At 40.9% G+C, this 23,220-nt stretch overlaps 1 protein-coding gene across 10 annotated transcripts in view; it reads left to right on the plus strand.

Moving 5' to 3' along the window:
- EFR3A (EFR3 homolog A) overlaps positions 1-23,220 on the plus strand; it is a 91,255-nt gene that overhangs the window by 13,001 nt on the left and 55,034 nt on the right. For all 10 annotated transcript variants that reach the window (XM_075085842.1, XM_075085845.1, XM_075085838.1 and 7 more), the window contains 3 exons: positions 12,570-12,646; positions 16,166-16,293; positions 18,149-18,299. In XM_075085842.1, coding sequence (XP_074941943.1) covers positions 12,570-12,646; positions 16,166-16,293; positions 18,149-18,299 — 356 coding nt within the window. Of the gene's footprint in view, positions 1-12,569; positions 12,647-16,165; positions 16,294-18,148; positions 18,300-23,220 lie in introns of those variants that run through there.

The raw sequence follows: 23,220 nt of genomic DNA on the forward strand, positions 1-23,220 counted from the left end.
TGTAATAAACGCAGTACAAGCTGCATCCAAGACTACTTCTATATGCATGTTTGTTGTTTGGGTTTTTTTTAAAGTTTGTAATCTGTTATTGACATTAGTTTAGACAAGAGCTTAAAGTTCTTCTGAACTGACAGAACATTATTTATGCAAATTGAATCTGATGTTGAAATTACAGCATGGTGAGAAGTGCTGCTTGTGGGGAAGAATGCTTGGATTACTATAGAAACCAATGAACCTGTGGGCCCAGAGATGGTTTCTACAGAAAGCTGAGACACCTAAGACTTGTTGATTAACAATGTGTGTATATATAACTAGTTCTTTGTGTATAAATACGAAGCTGTCTCTCTGCTAGACAGAGGAGCCATCAGCTACATGCATGTTCCTTCAGTACTCTGTGATCAGAAATTACAGGAGTGGGGAGGCAACTGCTTTTTAATTAGCTGGGGTATGTGGTTCTAGATAGGCATGTGTTCTACCCTTAAATCTCACTGTTTTGGAGAGGAGAAAACAATGCAGAATCTTGTAACAGCTGCTTTTCAATTATTCTGGGAAACCTGACTACAAGCTGGAGCACTTTTTAGAATTAATGGGAAAGGTAACAACCACAAGGGTATTTTATAATTCAGATTAATTTAGATGGAGTCTTTTTACTGTAACTTCTTTCATGTCTGTGTTTAAAACTGTTAATATTGAAAAGTTGTCACATAAACTACTGCTTGCTTGTTGGTTGTAGCACAAAGCTGCTCTTCTGAGAGGGCAGGACGAACTAGGTAAAGCTGTCTGCAGAGAAAGAACGTGTATAAAATGGAGCGTATGGGCAGCTCTGTGGACCTGTAATACGTAAAGAGATTTTTTCAAATTTTTGATTCTGAATTATTCTAATGTTCTTCTGTACTTATGTTCACGTGTCCAATTTGGAATATCCCATTTTATGAATACTTACTGGGAAAATCAAATGGGTAGGTATAGACACAAACGGGGTACTTAATTGAAGATTTGTGAGACTTGAACAAGAATTGGAGTTCTTAACCTTATGTATCTTCTGTGACAGTTTTTCAAAGTAACATTACAACATTTTTGTTTAGCATTTTATTTTTCAATAATGTCAGTCCAATTTAAACACTTTGTTATTGAACAGGAACAGATGTTTTGTCATGTTTTGAGCCCTGTGTATGTGTCTCAGAAGAATTGCTGCACTCGGTTTTCTCAATGTGGGTAGTACAGTATGGTTCCAGATTCACAGAAAATTTTTCATCCATTCTCTTTCTTATGATGCCTTCTATGTACAATGTGTGTGTGAAATCAAATCTGTGTGATGTGGTATTGAACTAATTGTATACAGAAAGTTTTGCTTTTAATTAGGAAATGTTTTTCAAAACTTGTGTATATGTGTTGAAATCTATAGGTGGCTGTACTCAAATGAGGGTAAAACTTGTTTTTGAAGCTCTGGCCATGCTTATGTTGGAAAGAAGGATATATAGAACAACACGCTTCTACATGTCCTGTATACGGTTCAGTGGTTTACTCTGAACTGGTTAAAATTCAGTTCCCTGAGTTAAACCTTCCCACTGCATTAGCTTTGAGGCTTCCAGAAAGGCGGCCTGTGAACTTTTGCTTCCTCATCATCAGGACTTTTAATCATGACATACATGCTGTTTTCACTCAGAGAAAACTCCTCATGCCTCATTTTTCTTCATGCAACTCAGGTGACGATGTGGTTCCTACTCCCTGATCTATTTCAGCACTGTGCATTTGGGCAGTATGTGCTGCAAGGCACCATTGAGCAGGAGCAGAGAACTTAATCCTCCCAGCCTAGATACTGCAGTCATAGGATACCTGTGATAAGGAGGTGACACAACTGTTCTGAGCCTCCTTTTCTCTGAGGAAAAAGATGAGCAGCAGCAGCATAAGATTCTGGGAGTTCTTACCACTGCAGCTGTGCGGATTGGGTCAAGAAAACAAGCTCCATTGTCTTACGAAAAGGGAAATAGTAGCAGTGGTCAGGAAACGTCTTCATGCTTCTCTACATTCAGATTTTTCAATGTAGAAAGCTTCAGGTGTTTATTACCCTGAGAACACTTGCAGCTCTGGCCGCTTGCTGACCAGTTATTGGTTTGAAGTGAGCTTGTCTTCTGTAGGGTAGGTGGTGATAAAGGTTTACCAGCGCCATCCTTCACATTAGAACTGCTTGAAGAGAGCTTGTAGTATTGACAAAATCTTCATGACCTTCCAAAAGTAGGGACTGTTTGACACTGTTCCATCTTTTTCTTGGTGTAGGGAAGCCACAGCATCAAAACCAGAAGAGGCTACTATGTAATACAGATTTCAGTTGACCAGCAAGGTAGTTCTTTACACATTTTGGCAACTTTCCCTTGTCAGGAGTCATTCCACTTTCTTTCATGACTCTGACCTTGGAGTAAAGACATCTGCTGAAAGGCAGAACTGTTAATGATGTTTCAGTAACCATCTGTGTTCCAAGAGATGCTAAGTAATACATATGTGCTACTGCCATAGGCCTGAGACTTTAAATGTACCATTAATTGTAACAATACTGCATTTACAATGGGAACTTGCATAATTGGCAACATCACTGCTAGATGGTTTTTCGCCCCTATTTAACAGACTATCAATGTACCATCTCCTAATGCTCTGCCTAGAGTTGTACCCAGACTCATGCTCTTGTCCCAGCTTCTTGTTGATGCTCTCTTCTTCCCCTTCCCTCTCTCAGCCTCAAAATACACACATATACAAGGGGTGTTGCTTTAAAGGCAATGGCTTAATCTACATGAATTCCTGTAGTGAAACAAAAGTGAGCAGCAACTGTTCAAACAACAAAATAACTTTCTTCCTTGCTGGGAATGAGGGCTGTGTCCAGTAATCTATGAGGAAATGGAGTGGGAAAGAGAGTGTGGAAAATCTAGTTTAGAACTTTTAAAACTAGAACTGGGTGTTGGGGGTGGGGCACGGAGAAAGTCCCTGTCAGCTGTCTGCCTTGCTGTCTGAGGCTGGGACTGGGAAGAAAAGGTATGACCAGCTTGTGCATCTGGGAGGGATTCTGTAGACTGGGCTTAAGTAGCAGTCACCAAAGTTTACTGAGGCATTTAGCCAAGTATATTTTGTGTGTGTGTATATATATGTATATATATAATTTTTTTTTTAACCTGTAGTTGGCCAGCTTGTTGACCAGAAGTATGGTTTGAAGGCTCCAGAGGGACACAGTGCCGCTTTTGGAAAAGTTGCTTGTTATTGGTCCCTGGCCACCATGGCGACAGGCTAAGTGTTGCTACTTGTCCTGTTTCCTTTCAACCATGCCTTCAGTAGTGTCATTCCGCTTCTTCAAGCACAATGTCTATCTTAATCCTGAGAATCCATAGAATGGTCTTCCGTGTTAGGTGTTGCTCCCTACCTGCAACAAAGTGGGAACAAGGTGGTAGGGAAGGTGCAGATGTTGCAACACCCCTCCTCAGCGGAACCCATGGAGGAGTGTAAAGCAAGGTGGTTGGCCTCTGAGTGCGTACAAAAGTTACAGCATGCTTATCTGCCACCACAGGTATCCTCTGCAGCTGTGAAGTGTTAAAGGATGCAGTATTCTGAAAATTGCTCATCTGGGTTAGAGAATAGGTTAGGATCAAGGTAAAGCCAGGCTTTGGACAGCATAGTCTGTCTGGAACTGGGAGCTTACTTCTATACCAGGATCATCGCTGTGCTGGGGAGACTCACAGTACCCACTAATCTGGGGAGCAGCCAGGCCTTTGGACAGGGAGAGACAGGTCAAAGTATTTGTGTTGAGTAGTGAGAGTAGAAGGGGCTGCTGTGATAATGTTAATCCTTCTTTACTTTTTTTATTCTGAATTAAATAGTAGGCAAAGAATATCCTGCTGTCTCAGTGTGTTACTGGATGAGGCCTATAAGTAGAGTGGGTATTTTGTCAGTGTTTGTTATGAATCTGTTCCATGCTCTACTGGTTGTCTGGATGGAGGAATAATGCCAGTTCAGAGATTACACAAAGCTCTATGAGCCTCCTTTTCCCTCCCCTTCTGCTTTAGTCAGTAGTTTGCTTATGTCCCCATTTTTCACTGATTTTTCAAACACCTTGCTATGAAATTAGTATTTCACAGAATCCCAGGTTGGAAGGGACCTCAGGGATCATCTAGTCCAACCTTTCTAGGAAGAGCACAGTCTAGACAAGATGGCCCAGCACCCTGTCCAGCTGAATCTTGAAGGTGTCCAATGTGGCCGAGTCAACCACTTCCCTGGGGAGATTATTCCAATGGTGACTGTCCTCACTGTGAAAAATTTCCCTCGGTGTCCAATCGGAATCTCCCCAAGAGCGATTTGTGTCCATTCCCCCTTGTCCTCTCCATGGGACTCTGTGTAAAAAAGGAGTCTCCATCTTCTTTGTAACTACCCCTTACGTACTAGTACACGGTGATTAAATCCCCTCTGAGCCTCCTTTTCTCAAGGCTGAACAAGCCCAGTTCTCCCAGCCTCTCCTCATATGGCAGCTTCCCAGTCCTCTGATCATCTTGGTGGCCCTTCTCTGGACCCCTTCCAGCCTGTCCCCATCCTTTTTGTAGAGCGGGGACCAGAACTGTACACAGGACTCCAGGTGTGGCCTGACAAGCGCTGAGTAGAGCGGGATAATGACTTCTGTATCTCTGCTGGCGATGCCCTTTTTGATGCAACCCAGCATCCTGTTGGCCTTCTTGGCCGCAGCAGCACACTGTTCACTCATGTTGAGCTGCCTGTCCACCAGGACCCCCAGGTCCCTTTCCACAGAGCTGCTCTCCAGCCAGGTGCATCCCAGTCTGTGCTGCATTCGCAGATTATTTTTTCCCAGGTGCATGACCTTCCACTTGTCCTTGTTGAACTTCATAAGGTTCTTGCTGGCCCACTCTTCCAGCCTCTCCAGATCTCCCTGCAGAGCAGCTCTCCCTTCTGGAGTGTCTACTTCCCCACTCAACTTGGTGTCATCCACAAACTTCATCAGGCTACACTTGATCCCATTATCCAGATCACTTATGAAGATGTTGAATAACATTGGGCCCAATATCGATCCCTGGGGGACCCCACTTGTGACAGGTTGCCGCTTTGAAAAGGAGCTATTTACCACCACCCTTTGGGTGCGGCCTGTCAGCCAGTTCCCCACTCACTGCACAGACCACTTGTCTAGGCCATAACGCATTAATTCCTCCAGGAGGAGGGTGTGAGGAACCGTATCAAAAGCCTTGGAGAAGTCCAGGTAGACAATGTCCACTGCCTGACCCATGTCAACCCAGTAAGTCAGTTTGTCATAGAAGGCCACCAGGTTTGTCAAGCATGATTTGCCCTTAGTGAAGCCATGTTGACTTTTCCCAATCATGTGCTTCATTTGGCTTCTGATGGCCCCGAGGAGGATCCTCTCCATAACTTTCCCAGGGATTGAAGTAAGACTGGTGGGCCTATAATTACCCAGATCATCCTTCAAGCCCTGCTTGTAGATAAGGGTGACACTTGCCTTTCTCTGGTCCTCTGGGACATCCCCTGTTCTCCATGACACTGCTTGTTTAGAAATAGTTTAATGACGCAAAGTCCCTTTGTTTTCTTCCTCTGGGTTCATCACCTACAACTCATTTCCTGACTGCGAACCCAATAGTGAAAGCAGGAATAAAACTTGGACTTTACCCAGTTAATTTTTTTACTGTGAGTAGGTTATCCATGCCAGCTGTGATGGAGAGAGGTCAAAGAGATTTATGTAGATGTGTCTTCGGACAGGTGTCTTCGGAAGTCAGAGTGACAAAGTTTCATTTTTGTATTGCTTTAGTGATGAGAAGTAAATGACCTTGTTATGGCCAGCCTAATAAGAAGATAATTAAGGACAAGAACTAAGAAGCAAAATTCATAATAAGCTGTAGAGCTTCTTTCACTGGAACCGGATTAATTTTAGATATTCTTAATGCTGTGTTGAAAATAGAGTGCTGGTAATATCTCAGAGTAGGGAAGGAGGAGGCGGTGTTGAAGAGAACAGAAATGAGCAAGTAAAACAAAGTTACTATGTGAAAACAACAATGGTGGGAGAAAGGAGAGACAGTATGGAAACGCTGCAGGCGGTGGAACTTGTGAAAAAGAATGCAACCGGAGAACTTGATGTAATGGAAAACTTCCTTTTAATGGATTAGAATTCTTTAAAAGGCACCGTCCCAAAGATAATACCTTCCCTGGGGATTTGTTTTAAATGCTAATGGTTCTGAAAAGAATACTTCATTGGAGAAGCTTAGTGGTAAGCCTTAGTGACTAGGTGGTTTGGCTTTTTTTCCCCCCTACTTCCTACTAATAGCTTGACATGCATTGTCATTTCTTGTTTTGACAAAAAGCTTATATTCAAACTCTTTTTGCATACTTCTCATTGTATCATGCTGTGCACCTCTCCATGTTGATTCCAGTATAGAAGAACACACCTTGAAGATGTATTGCACCAGAATTACCTTTATAATTAGCTTTACAGCTCTACTGCAAGAGTAAATTCTTGGGATAAAGTTGTGGGTGTTCGGTTTTTGTGTTGGGTTGGGCTTTTTTTTTTTCATTTGTTTCAGATTATCTGATCACCAACATATTTTTAAAAATAAACGTAAAATTGCCAAATCTAGATAGTGGACTGTATTTCCCATGTTGCTCGTTACTGAGATTTTGCTGTCATGGGGGTCAGAAGATAACATAAAGATGAATATCGTGTTCTCAAGACAGAAATTTCATCTGCATGTTGGAATTTTCTCTGCAAAGCAGCTGTTCGGTAGTTAAACAGCAGTAGGGTGAGAGGAGGAGGAGAGGCTTATCAGGGAGATTGGACTTCAACGTGTCTGAATGATGAGCCCTCCATTCTCTCTGGGAGTGTGTTACAGGGACATTCAATGGCTGATGAGCGCGTCCTTACAGCAGTTGTTCTTTTTATAGCAGGTTGAAGAATATTTTTAATTAACTCCCTTATATGGCCAAAATAATTTCCTTGTTCTGAAATATTTGATCTGTTTTTAATAGTGGAAGGGGAATGCCCTTGAAAATAGTTCTAGTTCTGAATTAAATGCATCAACTGATATTAATAGTTCAAAACTAACCAAGTATAGTTAGTGTAGTGGTTGAAATGTTATTCTATGCACTTTCCTTTAGGTATTGGAAAAAACTTTCATTTTGTTTGTTTCTCATCTCAGATATAGAAAAACAAGTAAAACAAAGTCTAATGTGTAGAAGTACTCAATTTTTACATAGTTATATTTAAGTACATTGAGCAACCAAATGTAATTCTAATATTGCTCAGTTTCATGATATTAGCAAAGCATGCATTTATCTGTAGATTCAAACTCCTATGTTAATTATACTGTATTTTGATAGATTAAGATTTTTAAATTTTTTATTTATTTTTTTTTAATTCTTGGAAGATAGACGGTAAAGGTATGGATGACCAGATCCAAGTTTGGGGCATAACAAAAATATTCAGTAAGTGAACGTGAAATCTCGGTTTCAGGTTGCTAATGTTCTGCAAACAGTTGACAATATTAGACAGCATCACAAAATTTTGGAAGGAATTCTAGCATTAGATAAATAATACAATCCATTTTGTTTTCTGTTTTACTGAAGAGGAAAATAATCTGGCAGTTTTAAACTCGATGGGCAGAACTTGGTGTTTTCTGCTTAAAGCCAGCTTGAAGGTTTTGTTTTTCTGTAATTTTGTAGGAATAAGATGCAGCAGTGAATATTCAGACAAACTCATTTGAAAGAAAACTTTCTTGTAGCTTTCTGTTTCACACTGTGGGGTCTCTTTAGTAAGCTATGTGGTGACAGTTTCTGTGCAGCTCAGTGTTTCTCTCTGAATTTATTTGGAGTAAACACTAGTTTATTAGCACTAGTCTCTTAAGTTTATCAGTATGGAATTGTTATTTATTGGAAATTGTTAGTTGTGTTTTTATCCGAAGCAGTGCCTTATAATTTCCAGGGTTTATAAAAGTACCTGTATGAAAATCCTGTATTTGTGTTACCCAAGTGGGTGTAATATAGGAAGTAAAAGAGTAAAATGAAGAGAATTAACAGGAAGCCAGAAAGTAACTTCAGAATTGCTTAACTCAGAATCGATTTTCTATCAGATGTATCATAATCTTTGTGAGTAAGGTTGGTAAGGATTTAAATTCTGTAATCATTGCTGCTTAAATTCGGAGGGATTATTAGAGATAATTTTAATTTCATTAACCTATTAATTTTTAAAGTGTTTGACTAATCTTAAAGATAAACCCTTCTGTTTAAAAAGCCATTTCAGCCAGCAGTCTCCCTTAAATAATTTTTTTCTGACCATACTTAAACAAGATCAAACAAGTACGTTTTCTTAAAATATTTATCACTATATTTATGGCAGCTGACTGAACACAGTTTTTTTCTGAAACTATACTGATTTTTTGCTCCTAATCAGAGAAATAATGTGCTGCCTGTTCTGGGGACGTTGAAGTAACGAAACTGGCTCTGTCCATTTTAATTCAATGAGCTGTGAATCACACATTGACGATCTATCTTTACTTTTATTCTTTCCTCTTGTGCCTGGCCTTGTCAACAGAATTTGATACTGAAGTTTTTCACGTGTTTGGTGGCTTTATGTAGATGTCACAGGGCTAATCAGATAAGCTTACAGTATTGCAGAGCCCTCGCGTGAAGTAACTGCTGCAATGCTAGTGTGAGAGAGCAAATTTCTGAAAAAAGAGAGTGTACTCGGGGAGGCAAATCATATGCAGGATGAGGCAGTATGTTCGAGTTCCAACTGTTGAGGAAGAAAAAGCCTATGATTATAACTCTGCTTTTGAACCAAGACCATGTATGTGTTTGGGTAGGTGAAATGACCATTTTCTGATAACATGGACTGTTTCTTCTTACTGGTATTGCGTAGCATAAATGTGTGTAGAAAGAAGTACTTGTACAGCTGGGAAATATGTACAGTCTTAACGTGTAAAATGCAGAATACAGGATGCCTTTAGCAGAAGAGAACATGCATGTTTAAACTTGGAGAATTCCACTACTGAAGAAGAAAATAATAAGTATTGCTTAAACCTTTTACGTTGACTGTCATGTAACAATGTGAACTTCTCTGTAGATAGCACTTTAACCTTCAGATTTACTTGTATAAAATGATGTAAAGATGTCTTTGAGGGGGAGACCATTAAAATGCAAATTTTGCCTGACATTGAAAGGGAATTGTCATAGGATTTTTTTGGTAATAAACCTGCATAGAACGGACAGGTTCTTTTTACTTGGCTTAGTGACTACGTTCTGTAGACCTACAAAATAGCTGATTTGTGTGACATGAATCTGTTTATTTGGATCAGCTTTTATCTGGGTTAAATTTGTATCTGAGAAGTAGAGAATGTGTTTTCAATTGCTCAGTTTCTTTCCATCTTTTAAAACAACATTCATCTTTTCTGGTCTACGTAGTGAAATGTTCCTATTTTTGTTTTATTTTTTTAAGTTCAATCTATTTTTAATATACATTGTTAAGATGTGATGTTTTGTGTGTTTTTTAACATTCATACTTATTTTTAAAAACCTATTTCTGTGATTTTATTAATATTTCCTGGTTATATCAAAACACTGAGTAATGGTAAATAATTTTCCCACAAAGTGTGTCTCATGACTGTTAATTGTTTTGTTTTTTGCTTTTGTTTTCTTTTTTTCTGTGTTCTTTGGAGAGCCTATCAATTTTTTTTCTGACTGTTCTACTTAAATTTCTTTACTCAGAATAGCTTTGGAGTCTGAAAGCTTTGATTAACTCTAGCTTTCTAATCCTTGAAAGTTCTGTTAATTTAGAAAATTCTTTTAATGACATTAAACTTTATTTTACATTTTCATGGTAGGTGGGTTTTTTTTTTCATGTAAACTGTGCTATAATGAAATACATAGCAATGTAAGTATACTACTGAAAGCCCAGGATGGGGAAAAGAGAGAATTTTCAATCCTTATGTAATATAATTCTTGTGAGGCCTTTTTTTATGTCAAAATTCACTCTGTGCCATAAATTTCAAGAGTAGTATTTTAACACTTTTGAGTTTCCAGTAACTGAAACCATCTGGTAAGGCCGTCAGAATGAGTGGGTACCCCTACCTGATAGTTCATCTTTCAAAGGACTGACTGTATCTATGTTCCATTTATGTAATTACCACAGTTCTAAAACATAATTTGAAGACTTAAATTGTGGTTCTTTGCAAGGTTTGTCTCTTCTGTCACTTAAAGAGGCAAAAAGTAACTAGAAGAATTTTTAATTGCCTCTGTCTTGCATATAATATTTTCTGTTCTTACTATGTTTTAGATAGCTGTAGCAAAGTATTTTACTACAGTAATTGTAAGAATATCTTCTTATACTTAGGAGTAATTGAACATACTGTTTATTCTGGACCAATGTTAGTGATCCATCAGGTAGAAAAATCCAAGTAGGAAAACACAAGTTGAGCCGGGTGCAGAGCTGCCCTCCTAACTCAAGAAACATTTGGCAGTATCAGGTGGATTTTGATGGTATTACTTGAATATCTGAATACTGAGTGATATACTAGATACGAATGAGGTTTTCCTTTCATACTATGATATTACTTCTAAAATGTTACACAATGTTGCTCTCAATAGAATCTATTTGTACAACTATCTTAATTATTTCTGGTTTAAGTCAAGTAGTTTTTTAACCTCTTTTGATACTTATGTTTTCCAGTGGCATATGAAATAGCTTTGATTTTAGCTACCTAGGACTTGCAGCTTCTATGTAAATGGAGATTTTTACATTGGTTAGACTTCTGCGAGTAGGAGATGTCAACAGAAGGAATAACATGAAGAACTTCACAGTAGTAGCAAAATACTATTTCACAGAAAAATTATCAAAAAATCCAGTTTATTCCTTGCATGTTGTTTTCATAGTTATGTGTAAGTTAAGTTGTAAGTCTATGTTCATCTTACTACTGATACATGACTCTAATTCATTAATTGAATTAAAAGACCACTGAGGACTCAGAGTATGCTATTAAAAATCAAAGCTCTATCATTGATAATTGTTTGTGATTAAATAAATTGCAAGAATTAAGTTGTCAGACTGTGAGCACAATTCAGCTTTTTTTTGTCCAAAAGACAAGCAGTATCAGAAAACAGGTGGAATAGAGGGACAGTATCTACTCATGTAGAGTCTTGTAATAAAAACAAGTACAGGAGGGGAAGTCTTTGTCATGAATCTCCCAGATGTTCTGATAAATATGGTTGAAACCAGCTCAAGTTAGCTGGATATCTTAAGTCCAGAAATATATAATTATATTAAATATATTATTTTGATATATCATTATAATAATATTATGATTAAAATCTAAATCCTGATGTATTTCTCTAGTACATCTTCACACCCTGAAAAATCTGCAGATGAATTATAATCATCAAAGTTGCTGTCGTGATATCCTTTATTTTTTTGTATTTTGATTTGCAGTAAATGCTTTTGCAGCTTTTACTATTTTTAGCAAAGTGTTTTATGATGTTTGGAGTACATAAATTAATACATTTCATAAGGTATTTGTAAGATATTTAGCCACTCTGAATGCTCTAGGTACTGAGATTTGAAAGACCAGACAGCCAGTGATCTGCAGGCATACTTGGTATAATATTCAGTATATTATTTTTGATTTAGTGGCTCTTATGCATCAGAGCTGCTTTAATGTTAATCTGAGGCGTGACCAGTGGATTAGTCTATGTCTGCTAAACATTTAAAACCTGATTTGTCAAAACATTTAAATTCCCTAGGAATCAGTCAGCACTGGTAAAACAATTGGGCAGATATCTAGAAACATTTCTTTAGGGGTTTTTGTGCTGAGTTTTTACTTCAGGTAAACTGGAATTATTCCAAAGTCCTAGTAGTCCTGAATGCTGGAATAAACAAACCATGCTTTGCAGGTTTCTATTTTGGTAAAGGAGGCAGTGTGACTTACTAAATTAATAAATTAGTAAGTTATATGTATTGTTCTGATCGTCTTTATATGAGTAGAAAAGAGTCCAGAAAAATACCTTTCTTCACTTTGAGTGACTGTCTTTTGTCCAATGCCCAGTAAAATAGCAGGATAATGAAGGGAGAGCTTGTTTTGTATTTTGCGCTTTATATTGCTTTATATGGTTCCCTGTAAAACAGAAGATTTCATAGCTGGCTTTTTTTTTGCAGAGGAGTGAACATACTGCATGTTTGGTTATGTTTTGGAGTGGTCATTCAGGTGAAGATGAAGTAGCAAATGAAATAGCCGTGTTTATAGTATTACTAAATTTTGGAATGTCTTGATTTTTCTGCATGTTTTAAAGTGTGGCTGGATGATAGGTGCATTCTAATGCTCAACATGCTTGCATATTTTCTCATGTATTATATTATAATAGTATTTTGCTTATTTGACTTCTCAGGCATTTTCAGTTACCTTACTTTATTGCTGATAGTAATAAGCAGCTGAATTCCCTGTATATTTTCCTTCTTGCTTGTCAGCTAGTCACTTAAAATGAAAATACCAGAGTTTCTAAAACTTAATTCTAAATTCTGTTCGTCCATATCTCTGCAGGAGTGTGCTGTTGCTGTGCTGCTTTGCGACCTCGCTACAAGCGTCTGGTAGATAACATATTTCCTGAAGATCCAAAAGTGAGTGATGACTTTAAAATTTTAAGGAATTGGCATTTGAAAATTTTTGGTTAGTAACTAATGCTTTAGCATTTTTTTAAATTTTACTTTTTCTTGTCTATTTTCACATTTTACAGTAAGTTCTGCTTTAACATTTCATACCTTTAATAGAGGTTAGTATAATTATTTACCAGGAAAGGGACCTCTACAGTTCATCTGGTCTAATTCCATTTCCAGAGCAGAGCTGAGCATATGGAAGAGTAAAATCAGTATGTCCTTTTCAGAAAAATAGAGATTTCATTAAACAGGGTATTCTGGAGCAGAGGTAGCACTTAACTTCGTAACTACTTAAAACCACAAACACTTGTTTTGTTATGTTGGCAGGTGTGAACATTTTCTGTTTTTCTACAAGATTTTAATTTTCTAACTCTTGACATATTGACCATGTAAGTTTTTATAGTTCTGGTAGACTGTTGTGATCTGAAGTAGTTTTTTGTTGTTTTCTTTTCATTTCTCCAGTAATTAATCTACAGGTTTTTTTCATTTCACTTGAACAGTCTTGGAGCTATATTATAGCCCAACTCTTACTCTGTAAGAAAACAGGTAACTTCTAGATTACCGTTTAGTAATGCCCATAGCTATACATAACCACATGGTGGTTCAGTCTAATTGAGAGCTTATATTTCTGCTGCTGTATTTCTTTTAAATGTGTTACCAGACTTTGTTACCTTCTATTATAGTAGAAGTAAGCAGAACAGGCAACATTTGTATAATGTTTGGCTTGTATCTTATAAAGTACGTGGCCTTTTCTTTAAAATGTGTTGTTACTAAGTGCTAGTTGCTATATATGTTCCTGGCTTCAAAGAAAGTGTTTTCTCTGTATACAGTATGTTAAAAGCATGGAACAATATGGTTTTATAGATTTATTTTTTAAAATCTACTTCTTTGATACAGGCGTAGAAACACCCAGAATTGCTACAGTTGCAGTCTCACAGCTTTATTCTCACTCAGTAGCTCTGAGCTGGCACTCCTTAGTCTGTTTTTGCTAATAGTCACTGGCTCAGTGCAGGACACAAGCCAGTCCATCATGTTTCACTGAGTTACAGGCCTTTCATAAAATATGAGAACACTTGCTTGATAAAATGCATTAATTAATAATGAGTGTGTTAAAAGCTTCAAAGTCATTTATCTGAAAAAAGATATATTTTTGTGAAATTCTGGAGGGGGAGAAGATGACAATCTGTGTCTTTCTTACTTGATAGTTATAATTATAATACAACTGAGGAGATCCATATCGAAGTTCATGTTGGAACAAATATGTTAATCTCTGACCTTCTAACAATTAGCCTTCAGGTACCCTGTATGTCAGCCTTGTCCAAGATGTGACACTGAAGAAATAAAATATTTAAACTACAATCTTGTTTGTATATAGCAGCAAAGTGATACATCAATTATAGTTTTGGGGGGGGAAATTGTACAAGAAAAAACTTAGATTGCACCAGCAGGGAAAAAGTGTGTGTTAGAACTGATGACGTATCTCACTAAATAGCTTCTTTTGAAATACCTGCCCGCAAAACAAAGATGGGGGAAGATAGTTGCTTCATTTCTTTAGAAGATATTTTACTTAACTTTTTATGTTGCTTATTTTTGCAGCTAAGCTATTGACAATTTTTCCTCGAAAGCTGTGGTTTTGGGGTTTTTTTTCAGTAGTTATTCATAGACTCGTAGAATGTTTTGGGCTGGAAGGGACCTTTAAAGGTCATCTAGTCCAGACCCCCTTGCGGTGAGCAGGGACATCTTGAACCAGATCAGGTTGCTCAGAGCCCCGTCCAGCCTGACCTTGAATGTTTCCAGGGATGGGGCCTCCACAACCTCTCTGGGCAACCTGTGCCAGTGCCTCACCACCCTTATTGTAAAAAATTGTTTTCCTTACACCCATCCTAATTCTACCCTCCTTTAGTTTAAAACCATCACCCCTTGTCCCATCACAACAGGCCTCGCTATAAAGATTGTCCCCATCTTTCCTGTAGTCCCCCTTTAAATACTGGAAGGCCACAATAAGGTCTCCCTGTACCCTTCTCTTCTCCAGGCTGAACAACCCCAGCTCTCTCAGCCGGTCCTAGTAGGAGAGGTGCTCCAGCCCTCGGATCATTTTGGTGTCCGTCCTCTGGACCCGCTCCAACAGGTCCATGTCCTTCCTGTGCTGGGGGCTCCAGAGCTGGACGCAGCCCTGCAGGTGGCGTCTCACCAGAGCGGAGCAGAGGGGCAGAATCCCCTCCCTCGCCCTGCTGGCCGCGCTGCTTTTGGTGCAGCCCAGGGTAAGGTTGGCCTTCTGGGCTGTGAGCGCACATTGTTGGCTCATGCCCAGCTTTTCATCCACCAGTACCCCCAAGTCCTCCACAGGGCTACTCTCAACCCCTTCATCCCCCAGCCTGTATTGATATTGGGGGTTGCCCCAACCCAGGTGCAGGACCTTGCACTTGGCCTTGTTGAACCTCATGAGGTTCTCACAGGCCCACCTCTCCAGCTTGTCCAGGTCTCTCCGGATGGCACCCTGTCCTTCTGCCATGTCAGCTGCACCGCTCAGCTTGGTGTCATCTGCACACTCGCTGAGGGTGCACTCGATCCTGCTGTCCATGTCATTGATGAAGATATGAAACAGTACTGGTCCCAGTACGGACACCTGAGGGACACCACTTGTCACTGGTCTCCATCTGGACATCGAGCCATTGACCACTGCCCTCTGGATGCGACCATCTAACCAGTTCCTCATCCACCAAACAGTCCACCCAGCAAATCATATCTCCCCAGTTTAGTGAGAAGGATGCTGTGGGGGACCATGTCAAAGGCCTTACAGAAGTCCAGATAGATGACATCCGTAGCTCTTCCCTTGTCCACTGATGTGGTCACTCCATCAGAGAAGGCCACTAGATTGGTCAGGCAGGACTTGCCCTTGGTGAAGCCATGCTGGCTACCTCGAATCACCTTCCTGTCCTCCATGAAGCACAGCTTCTAGAAGGATCTGTTCCATGATCTTCCCTGGCACAGAGGTGAGGCTGACAGGTCAGACATTCCCCAGGTCCTCCGTAGAAAGGAGAACCTTTTCAAAGATGGGCACAATGTTTCCCTTTTTCCAGTCCCCAGGGACTTCACGTGACTGGCACAACTTTTCAAATATCATGGAGAGATGCTTAGCGGCTACACTGGGACTCTTGGACACATCTCATCAGTGCCATAGACCTGTATATATCCAGGTTCCTCAGGCGGTCACAAACCTGGTCTTCCCTTACGGTGGGAGGGGCTTTATCCCCCTGGTCTCCATCCTGTGATGGGTCTGCTTGGGAAGGGTGAGGAGAGAGGTTACCAGTGAAGACAGAGGCAAAAAAGTTGAGTACCTCAGCCTTCTTGCCTGTTGATACTAGGCCACAATTCCCATGTGTAGTCCTCAGATCTTTAAGTGTTGAGCAGAGAAAAGGAAAAAGAGTTCAAAAGTTTTATACTTCCTGTGAACTTTATATTTTGACATCTTGTTTTTTTTAGGATGGTCTTGTTAAAGCTGATATGGAGAAGCTGACTTTCTATGCTGTTTCCGCACCAGAAAAGCTGGATCGAATTGGTGCTTACCTAGCAGAGAGACTGAGCAGAGATGTTGTCAGGCATCGATACGGGTAAGGAAATAAGTAGCAGCATTAAAAATAGGTACTAACAGGTAGCTGCATTTCATCATTTGTTCTGATTGCATTTAGGAGGTAAGACAGGCCCAGTCCCTTTGGTGAGTTAAACTTCGCTCACTGCCAGGTGCCCACCCAGCTGCTCCCTCACTCCCCCTCCTTGGCAGGACTGGAGGAGAAAATAAGATGGAGAATCTTGTGGGTTGAGGTGAGAACAGGGAGATCACTCACCGGTTACTGTCATGGGCAAAACAGATTCAACCTGGGGAAGATTAATTTAACTTATTGCCAATTAATAGCAAAGTAGGGTAGTGAGAAATGAAAACAAGCTAAAAACATGTTTCCCCACACTAATCCCCTTCTTCCCAGGCTTGACTTCACTGATGAATCCTCTCCCTCCTCCCCGCTGAGCAGCGCAGGGGGATGGGGAATGGGGGTTGCAGTCGGCTCATAACACTTTGTCTCTGTTGCTCCTTCCTTCTCACGCTCTTACCCAGTTACAGTGTGGGGTCCCTCCCACAGGATACAGTCTTTTCCACAGGGTACAGTCCTTCAGGAATGGACTGCTCCAGCATGGGTCCCCTATAGGTCACAGGTCATGTCAGAAAACCTTCCTCAGCATGGGCTTCTCTCCATGGGCCACAGCTCCTGCCAGGAGCCTGCTCCAGAATTGCCTTTCCATGGGCTGTAGCTTCCTTCAGGGCACATCCCCCTGCTCCAGCGTGGAGTTCTCCGCAGGCTGCAGTGTGGATATCTGCTGCCCCATGGACCTCCATGGGCTCTCCCGTCTCACCATGTGCTTTACCATGGGCTGCAGGGGAATCTCTGCTCCAGTGCCTGGAACACCTCCTCCACCTCCTTCACTAACACTGGTGTCTTCAGGGCTGTTTCTCACATTTTTCTTAACTCCTCTCCCACAGATGCTCTGCAATGTTTTTTACTCATTCTTAAATATGCTGCCGCAGAGGTACTACCAGTGTTGCTGATGGGCTCAGCTTTGGGCAGCAGCAGATCTGTCTCGGAGCCATCTGGAGCTGGCTTTGTCTGACATGGGAGCAGCTCCTGGTGTCTTCTCACAGAAGCCACCCTTGCAGCCCACCTGCTTCCAAAACCTTGCCATGTAAACCCAATACACCCTTGAATTTCATTCAGGGTATTGGGAAGTGGGGATATCTTTCTTTTCAACCCCTTTGCCTAAGTTGTATTTAAATGTGAACTTTAAAACTGTCATAATCTTAAGTCCTATTTGAGCTAGAAATTTGAAAGAATGTAGGGTCAAAAGAAGAGAAGATTCTAAGTGTGGAAATGGAGTAGGGAAGTACTAAGTCTAGGAAGTGGCAATATCCATCCCAGGCCATCATGATGTCAAAAGCTATTTTGATAACTTTATAGAATGGGCTAATGGCCGTTCTTTAGGATTATTTATTTTGTTCCCTGCTTTTCTTTACACTTTTTCATTTACTTAGCATGTTGTCTCGTTGTGCAGGAGCATGAATAAGTTCTTGGCATTCCATACTGGGATTTGGATAGACAGAAGAGCTGTAGGCAAGAAAGCTGGGATTTATAGCTGGAAATAAAATGTGCTAGAAAAGAAAATTGAACTATATTTACTCTGTTACCAAGTATCATGACATCTCTTCTAAATATTTCTCTCCCTGTCCCCCCCCTCCAGAAAAAAGAAAAAAGATAAATGTAGGAAGTACCAATAACCTCCATTTTTAGATAATGCAAAAATACATGCCTTCCACCCTTTGTTCTCTAATTTTTGTGGAAATAAGTACCTAAATCAAATTAGTTGAGGTAATGATTAACATAGCACATGTTTATGTCAGTCTCTCTAACTAATTTTCAGGTATGTTTTAATTGCCATGGAGGCATTGGACCAACTTCTGATGGCCTGTCATTCTCAAAGCATAAAACCGTTTGTGGAAAGTTTCCTTCATATGGTGGCCAAGCTTCTGGAATCGGGCGAACCAAAGCTGCAAGTTCTTGGAACTAATTCTGTAAGTAAATCTTTGCTTATTTGCTATGGGAAAGTAGTTTTGGAAGTCAGAAAGTATCTGCCAGTTAACATGAATTGAGAAGCTTCTCTATGTGGCAGGGTATACTGTTTGGGCCTAAGCACAGAGCAGATACCAGATGGAGGCAGAAAAACTGTTTTCTTTCAGACTCTAAAATTCTTTCGATGGTTAGTCTTATTCCCTCCAGAAATAACTGCTTCTTCCAACCCAAACCACTCTATGATTCTATGAGTCTGGAAGGAACAGGAAAACTGTTCTGTGAATTCATGTTTTGAATCTTTAAGCAGACCTCCTGAAGGCATTGTATAGGTAAGACAGTGTTTTCTTGCTCTCCAGCAACGAGAGTGATGGTGTGAGGAGGAGGAAATAACATCCTTCTCTACAGCACTAAGACTGCACAGGAAGATTACTCTTAGCTGAAAGGTAGCCAGGAGGCAAACATTTTCAGTATTACAACCTCACCATCTCATTAGCTTAAATATTTCAGGATTCAGATCTAGGCGTGAAGGGCATAACTGGAAGTATCAAAATGAAGATTTGGAGATCTGGTTTTCCACATAGAGTGATGGGTACGATCAGTATGATAGTTCTGTCACACTTCCCTTCTAACCGTTGTATTTCCAGCAGGTACAATAGGAATCTCATGAATTCCAGGATTGTGATGTGGACTGTTTTCACTTAGAGTGATTGTTTTTACATGAGTAAAGAAGTAATGCTTGCATTCCTTGTATATTGCCATTGTTAGCAGTGTGGGGGTTCTTTGTGGATTCTGTAAAACTCTTGGACTTTCCTTTGGGCATGATTCCCAGTTGATGGAATTGAACAGAGTTGCAGTTCAAGGAGACAGGAGGGTGTAGTCGAGTGATGCTACTCTGGTGTAGAATATCTTCTTATGGTGGAACACAGTTCTTGCTCTGTGCGAGAGTAGTGTCCCCTTGTGCTCCAAACTAACCAGGGCAGCTTTACTGAGGGTAATGAGAAAAATATTTGAGCCACACTACCCTCTTCTTTTGATTTGTTTGTATAATAATGCCTGGGCAAAACCTCTAAGGGAAATGCCATTCGGCAGCCCAGGAAATAAGTTCCAAAGCTAAAATATACATCACTTTCCACATGTTTAAAATCCTTGGTGGCAAACAGTTACTGCTAGCCTCCAATTTGATGAACAAGACCCATGTCACTTCCAAACGAAAGTTATTGAACAGAACTCCACTTTGTGGTAATCTGTTTGATATCCCTGTCAGTTCCTAATGAAGTCTTTTATGAGAAAAGCAGATTAATGGGCTTCCTAAATTAGGAGATAGTTTGTGTTTGTCTGTTGTAAAACTCAGTAACCAAAAATAATTATGTTTCCCAAATAAGATGTCAAATTCTGTGAGGAGAGTGAATCTATATGGCTCTTCAGCAGTATTCCAAAGGCTAATTTTAGCCTAATTTACGCTGATTTCCCTAGGTGCATTCTGTAGTCAAAGGAGATAAAAGCTAGAGTGTTTTTGCGTTGACTCAGGAGGAGCAAAGTGTGTTGGTGCTGACAGCTTGTCCGTTACCAAGGTCACTGACCCACTGTGTTCTTAAATTTTGTCAGACACTGAGAAAGTTTGCCATCATATTTAGCCTTGTTTAGTTTTTCTCTCCTCCTGAAGGAAATAAACAAAAAAACCAAACCGCAGAAAGAGTAGAGATGGTGGAGTAACTGAATAATGTTTCCTGTGCTTCAGTTATTCTGCTGTACCACTTTGGAGTTGAAACTTGTATTGCCTGGAAGAGGATAATAAATTATATATTAAGTAAATGTCTTTAAACTGGTGAAAAGTCAGGCAACCTTTGGAAAAGTTTCCATAATATTTTTAGGTTAAACTCAACTTCAGGCCAGTAGAGATTTATACTCTGCTTACACTTAAAAAGATGAGGAATATGCTTGTGGATATAAGATCTTGATTATTTTCCATCTCAAAGCTGACATTCAAAGCTTCAGTGGGATACAAAGGCAGTGACATCTTTCAAGTAAGGTTCAACTATTGAGTTGTAGGGTTTTTTTGAGCCTCAGAAAAAAATTTTTCTTCAGCTGTGGGGACTGTTGTGATTGCTCAGAAGTCAGGGCTTCAAATGAAACAAATCTGTTTACTGGATGATTCAGAGTAGTTTAAAGTCTTGGAAAGATACTGAGGTAGAAGCAGTGCTATGAGTCCGGTTACAACCTTGGACTTCAAGGAGGGCCAACTTTGGCCTCTTTGAAGACCTGCTAGGAGGAATCCCATGGGCTAGGACTCTGGAAGGCAGGAGAATCCAAGAGAGCTGGACAGTATTCAAGGACCGCTTCCTCCGAGCTCAAGATCGGTGCATCCCCACGAGGAAGAAGTCAAGCAGAGGAGCCAGGAGACCTGCATGGATGAGCAAAGAGCTTCTAGAGAAACTCAAATGGAAGAGGGAGGTTCACAGAACATGGAAAAAGGGACTGGCCACTTGGGAGGAATATAGGAATGTTGTCATGGTGTGCAGAGATGCGACGAGGAAGGCCAGGGTCTGCTTGGAATTAAATCTGGCAAGGGATGTCAAAGGTAACAGGAAGGGCTTTAAATACATCAGCCGTAAAAGCAAGACTGGGGATACAGTGGGCCCACTGCTGAACAAGGAAGGGGCCCTGGTAACACAGGATGCAGAGAAGGCAGAGTTACTGAATGCCTTCTTTGCCTCGGTCTTTACTGCCAAGGCTGGCCCTCAGGCATCCCAGCCCCCAGAGGAGAGAGGAGAAATTGGGACAAAGGAAAACTTACCATCGTTTGAGGAGGATTGGGTCAGAGATCACCTATGCAAACTGGATCCTCGCAAATCCACAGGCCTCGATGGGATTCACCTGCGAGTGCTGAGGGAGCTGGCAGATGTTCTTACTGAGCCACTCTCCATCATCTTTGAAAGGTCATGGAGGACAGGAGAGGTGCCTGAGGACAGGAGGACAGCAAATCTCACTCCAGTCTTCAAAAAGGGCAAGAAGGAGGACCTGGGAAACGCTAGGCCAGTCAGCCTCACCTCCATCCCTGGAAAGGTGATGGAGCAGTTCATCCTGGAGGTCACCTCCAGGCATTTAGAGGACAAGAAGGTTATCAGAAATAGTCAACATGGATTCACCAAGGGAAGATCATGCTTGACCAACCTGATAGCCTTCTACGATGGCATGACTGGCTGGGTCGATGAAGGGAGAGCAGTGGATGTTGTCTATCTTGACTTCAGTAAGGCGTTTGACACTGTTTCCCACAGCATCCTCATGGACAAGCTAAGGAAGTGTGGGTTGGATGAGAGGACAGTGAGGTGGACAGAGAACTGGCTCAACAACAGAGCTCAGAGGGTCATGATCAATGGAGCAGAGTCTGGCTGGAGGCCCATAACTAGTGGTGTTCCCCAGGGGTCTGTGGTGGGTCCAGTCCTGTTCAACACATTCATCGATGACCTGGATGATGGGACAGAGTGTAACCTCAGCAAGTTTGCTGATGATCCCAAGCTGGAAGGAGTGGCTAATATACCAGCAGGCTGGGCTGCCATCCAGCGAGACCTGGACAGGCTGGAGAGCTGGGCCGAGGGGAACCGCATGAAATTCAACAAGAGCAAGTGCAAGGTCCTGCCCCTGGGGAGAAACAACCCCAGGCACTGGTACAGGCTGGGAGCTGAACTACTAGAAAGCAGCTCTGCTGAGAAGGACCTGGGAGTGCTGGTGGACAACAAGGTGACCATGAGCCAGCACTGTGCCCTTGTGGCCAAGAAGGCCAATGGTATCCTGGGCTGCATTAAAAGGAGTGTGGCCAGCAGATCGAGAGAGGTTATCCTCCCCCTCTACTCTGCCAAAGTGAGACCACATCTGGAGTACTGTGTCCAGTTTTGGGCTCCCCAGTTTAAGAAGGATGTGGAACTGCTTGAGCAAGTCCAGCGGAGAGCTACGAAGATGATCAGGGGACTGGAGCATCTCCCTTATGAGGAAAGGCTGAGAGACCTGGGTCTGTTCAGCCTGGAGAAGAGAAGACTGAGGGGGGATTTCATCAATACCTATAAATATCTGAAGGGTGGGTGTCGGGATGTTGGGACTGGACTCTTTTCAATAGTGCCCAACGACAGGCCAAGGGGCAATGGGCACAAGTTGGAACACAGGAAGTTCCACTTAAATATGAGAAAAAACGGTCTTTCCTGTGCGGGTGCCAGAGCAGGGGCACAGGCTGCCCAGGGAGGCTGTGGAGCCCCTTCCCTGGAGACATTCAAAACCCACCTGGATGCGTTCCTGTGCCCCCTGCTCTGGGTGTGCCTGCTTACGCAGGGGGGTTGGACGAGATGATTTCCAGAGGTCCCTTCCAACCCCTGCCATTCTGTGATTCTGTGAAAGATCTGGAAGCTCCCACTGTCGTCCAGGGTTTTTACCCTAATTTCCAAATATCTGTGTTTGGTTGCAGAATTTATTCTACTTGGTGTTCTATATCTTACAAAAACCCCAAAATTTTCATTCAGCTGTTTGAATCCTTAAATTCCTTTTTTGAAGTTAAATTACGTTTTTGAAGTTGATTTACTTCCAAAACACAAACCTGAAGATCACTCATTTAAAAAAACAATTGTTAATTTTTCATTTATGTAGTTTTATGCCTGATCTTCAGGTTACAGATAATTCCTATTACTTTTTATGTGTTGCATATATAAATTATATTAGCTTACTCGCTACAGCGACAATTTTTTTTATAACATAATTGTAAATCTACTTATATAGGCAGGTAACTTGAAAACAGGTGAAATTCAATAATGGATATGTTGAATGGTATTTTTTTTTAATGTAGACCAGATCTCAAATTGGCAACGTCTATGAAGCTCAAAATGTCTTTTTCTATCATGGAAGATATTTTTATTAACCATGTGCTAGGATGGCATATGC

Source organism: Phalacrocorax aristotelis, chromosome 2 (assembly GCF_949628215.1).
Source record: "Phalacrocorax aristotelis chromosome 2, bGulAri2.1, whole genome shotgun sequence".
Taxonomy (NCBI): domain Eukaryota; kingdom Metazoa; phylum Chordata; class Aves; order Suliformes; family Phalacrocoracidae; genus Phalacrocorax; species Phalacrocorax aristotelis.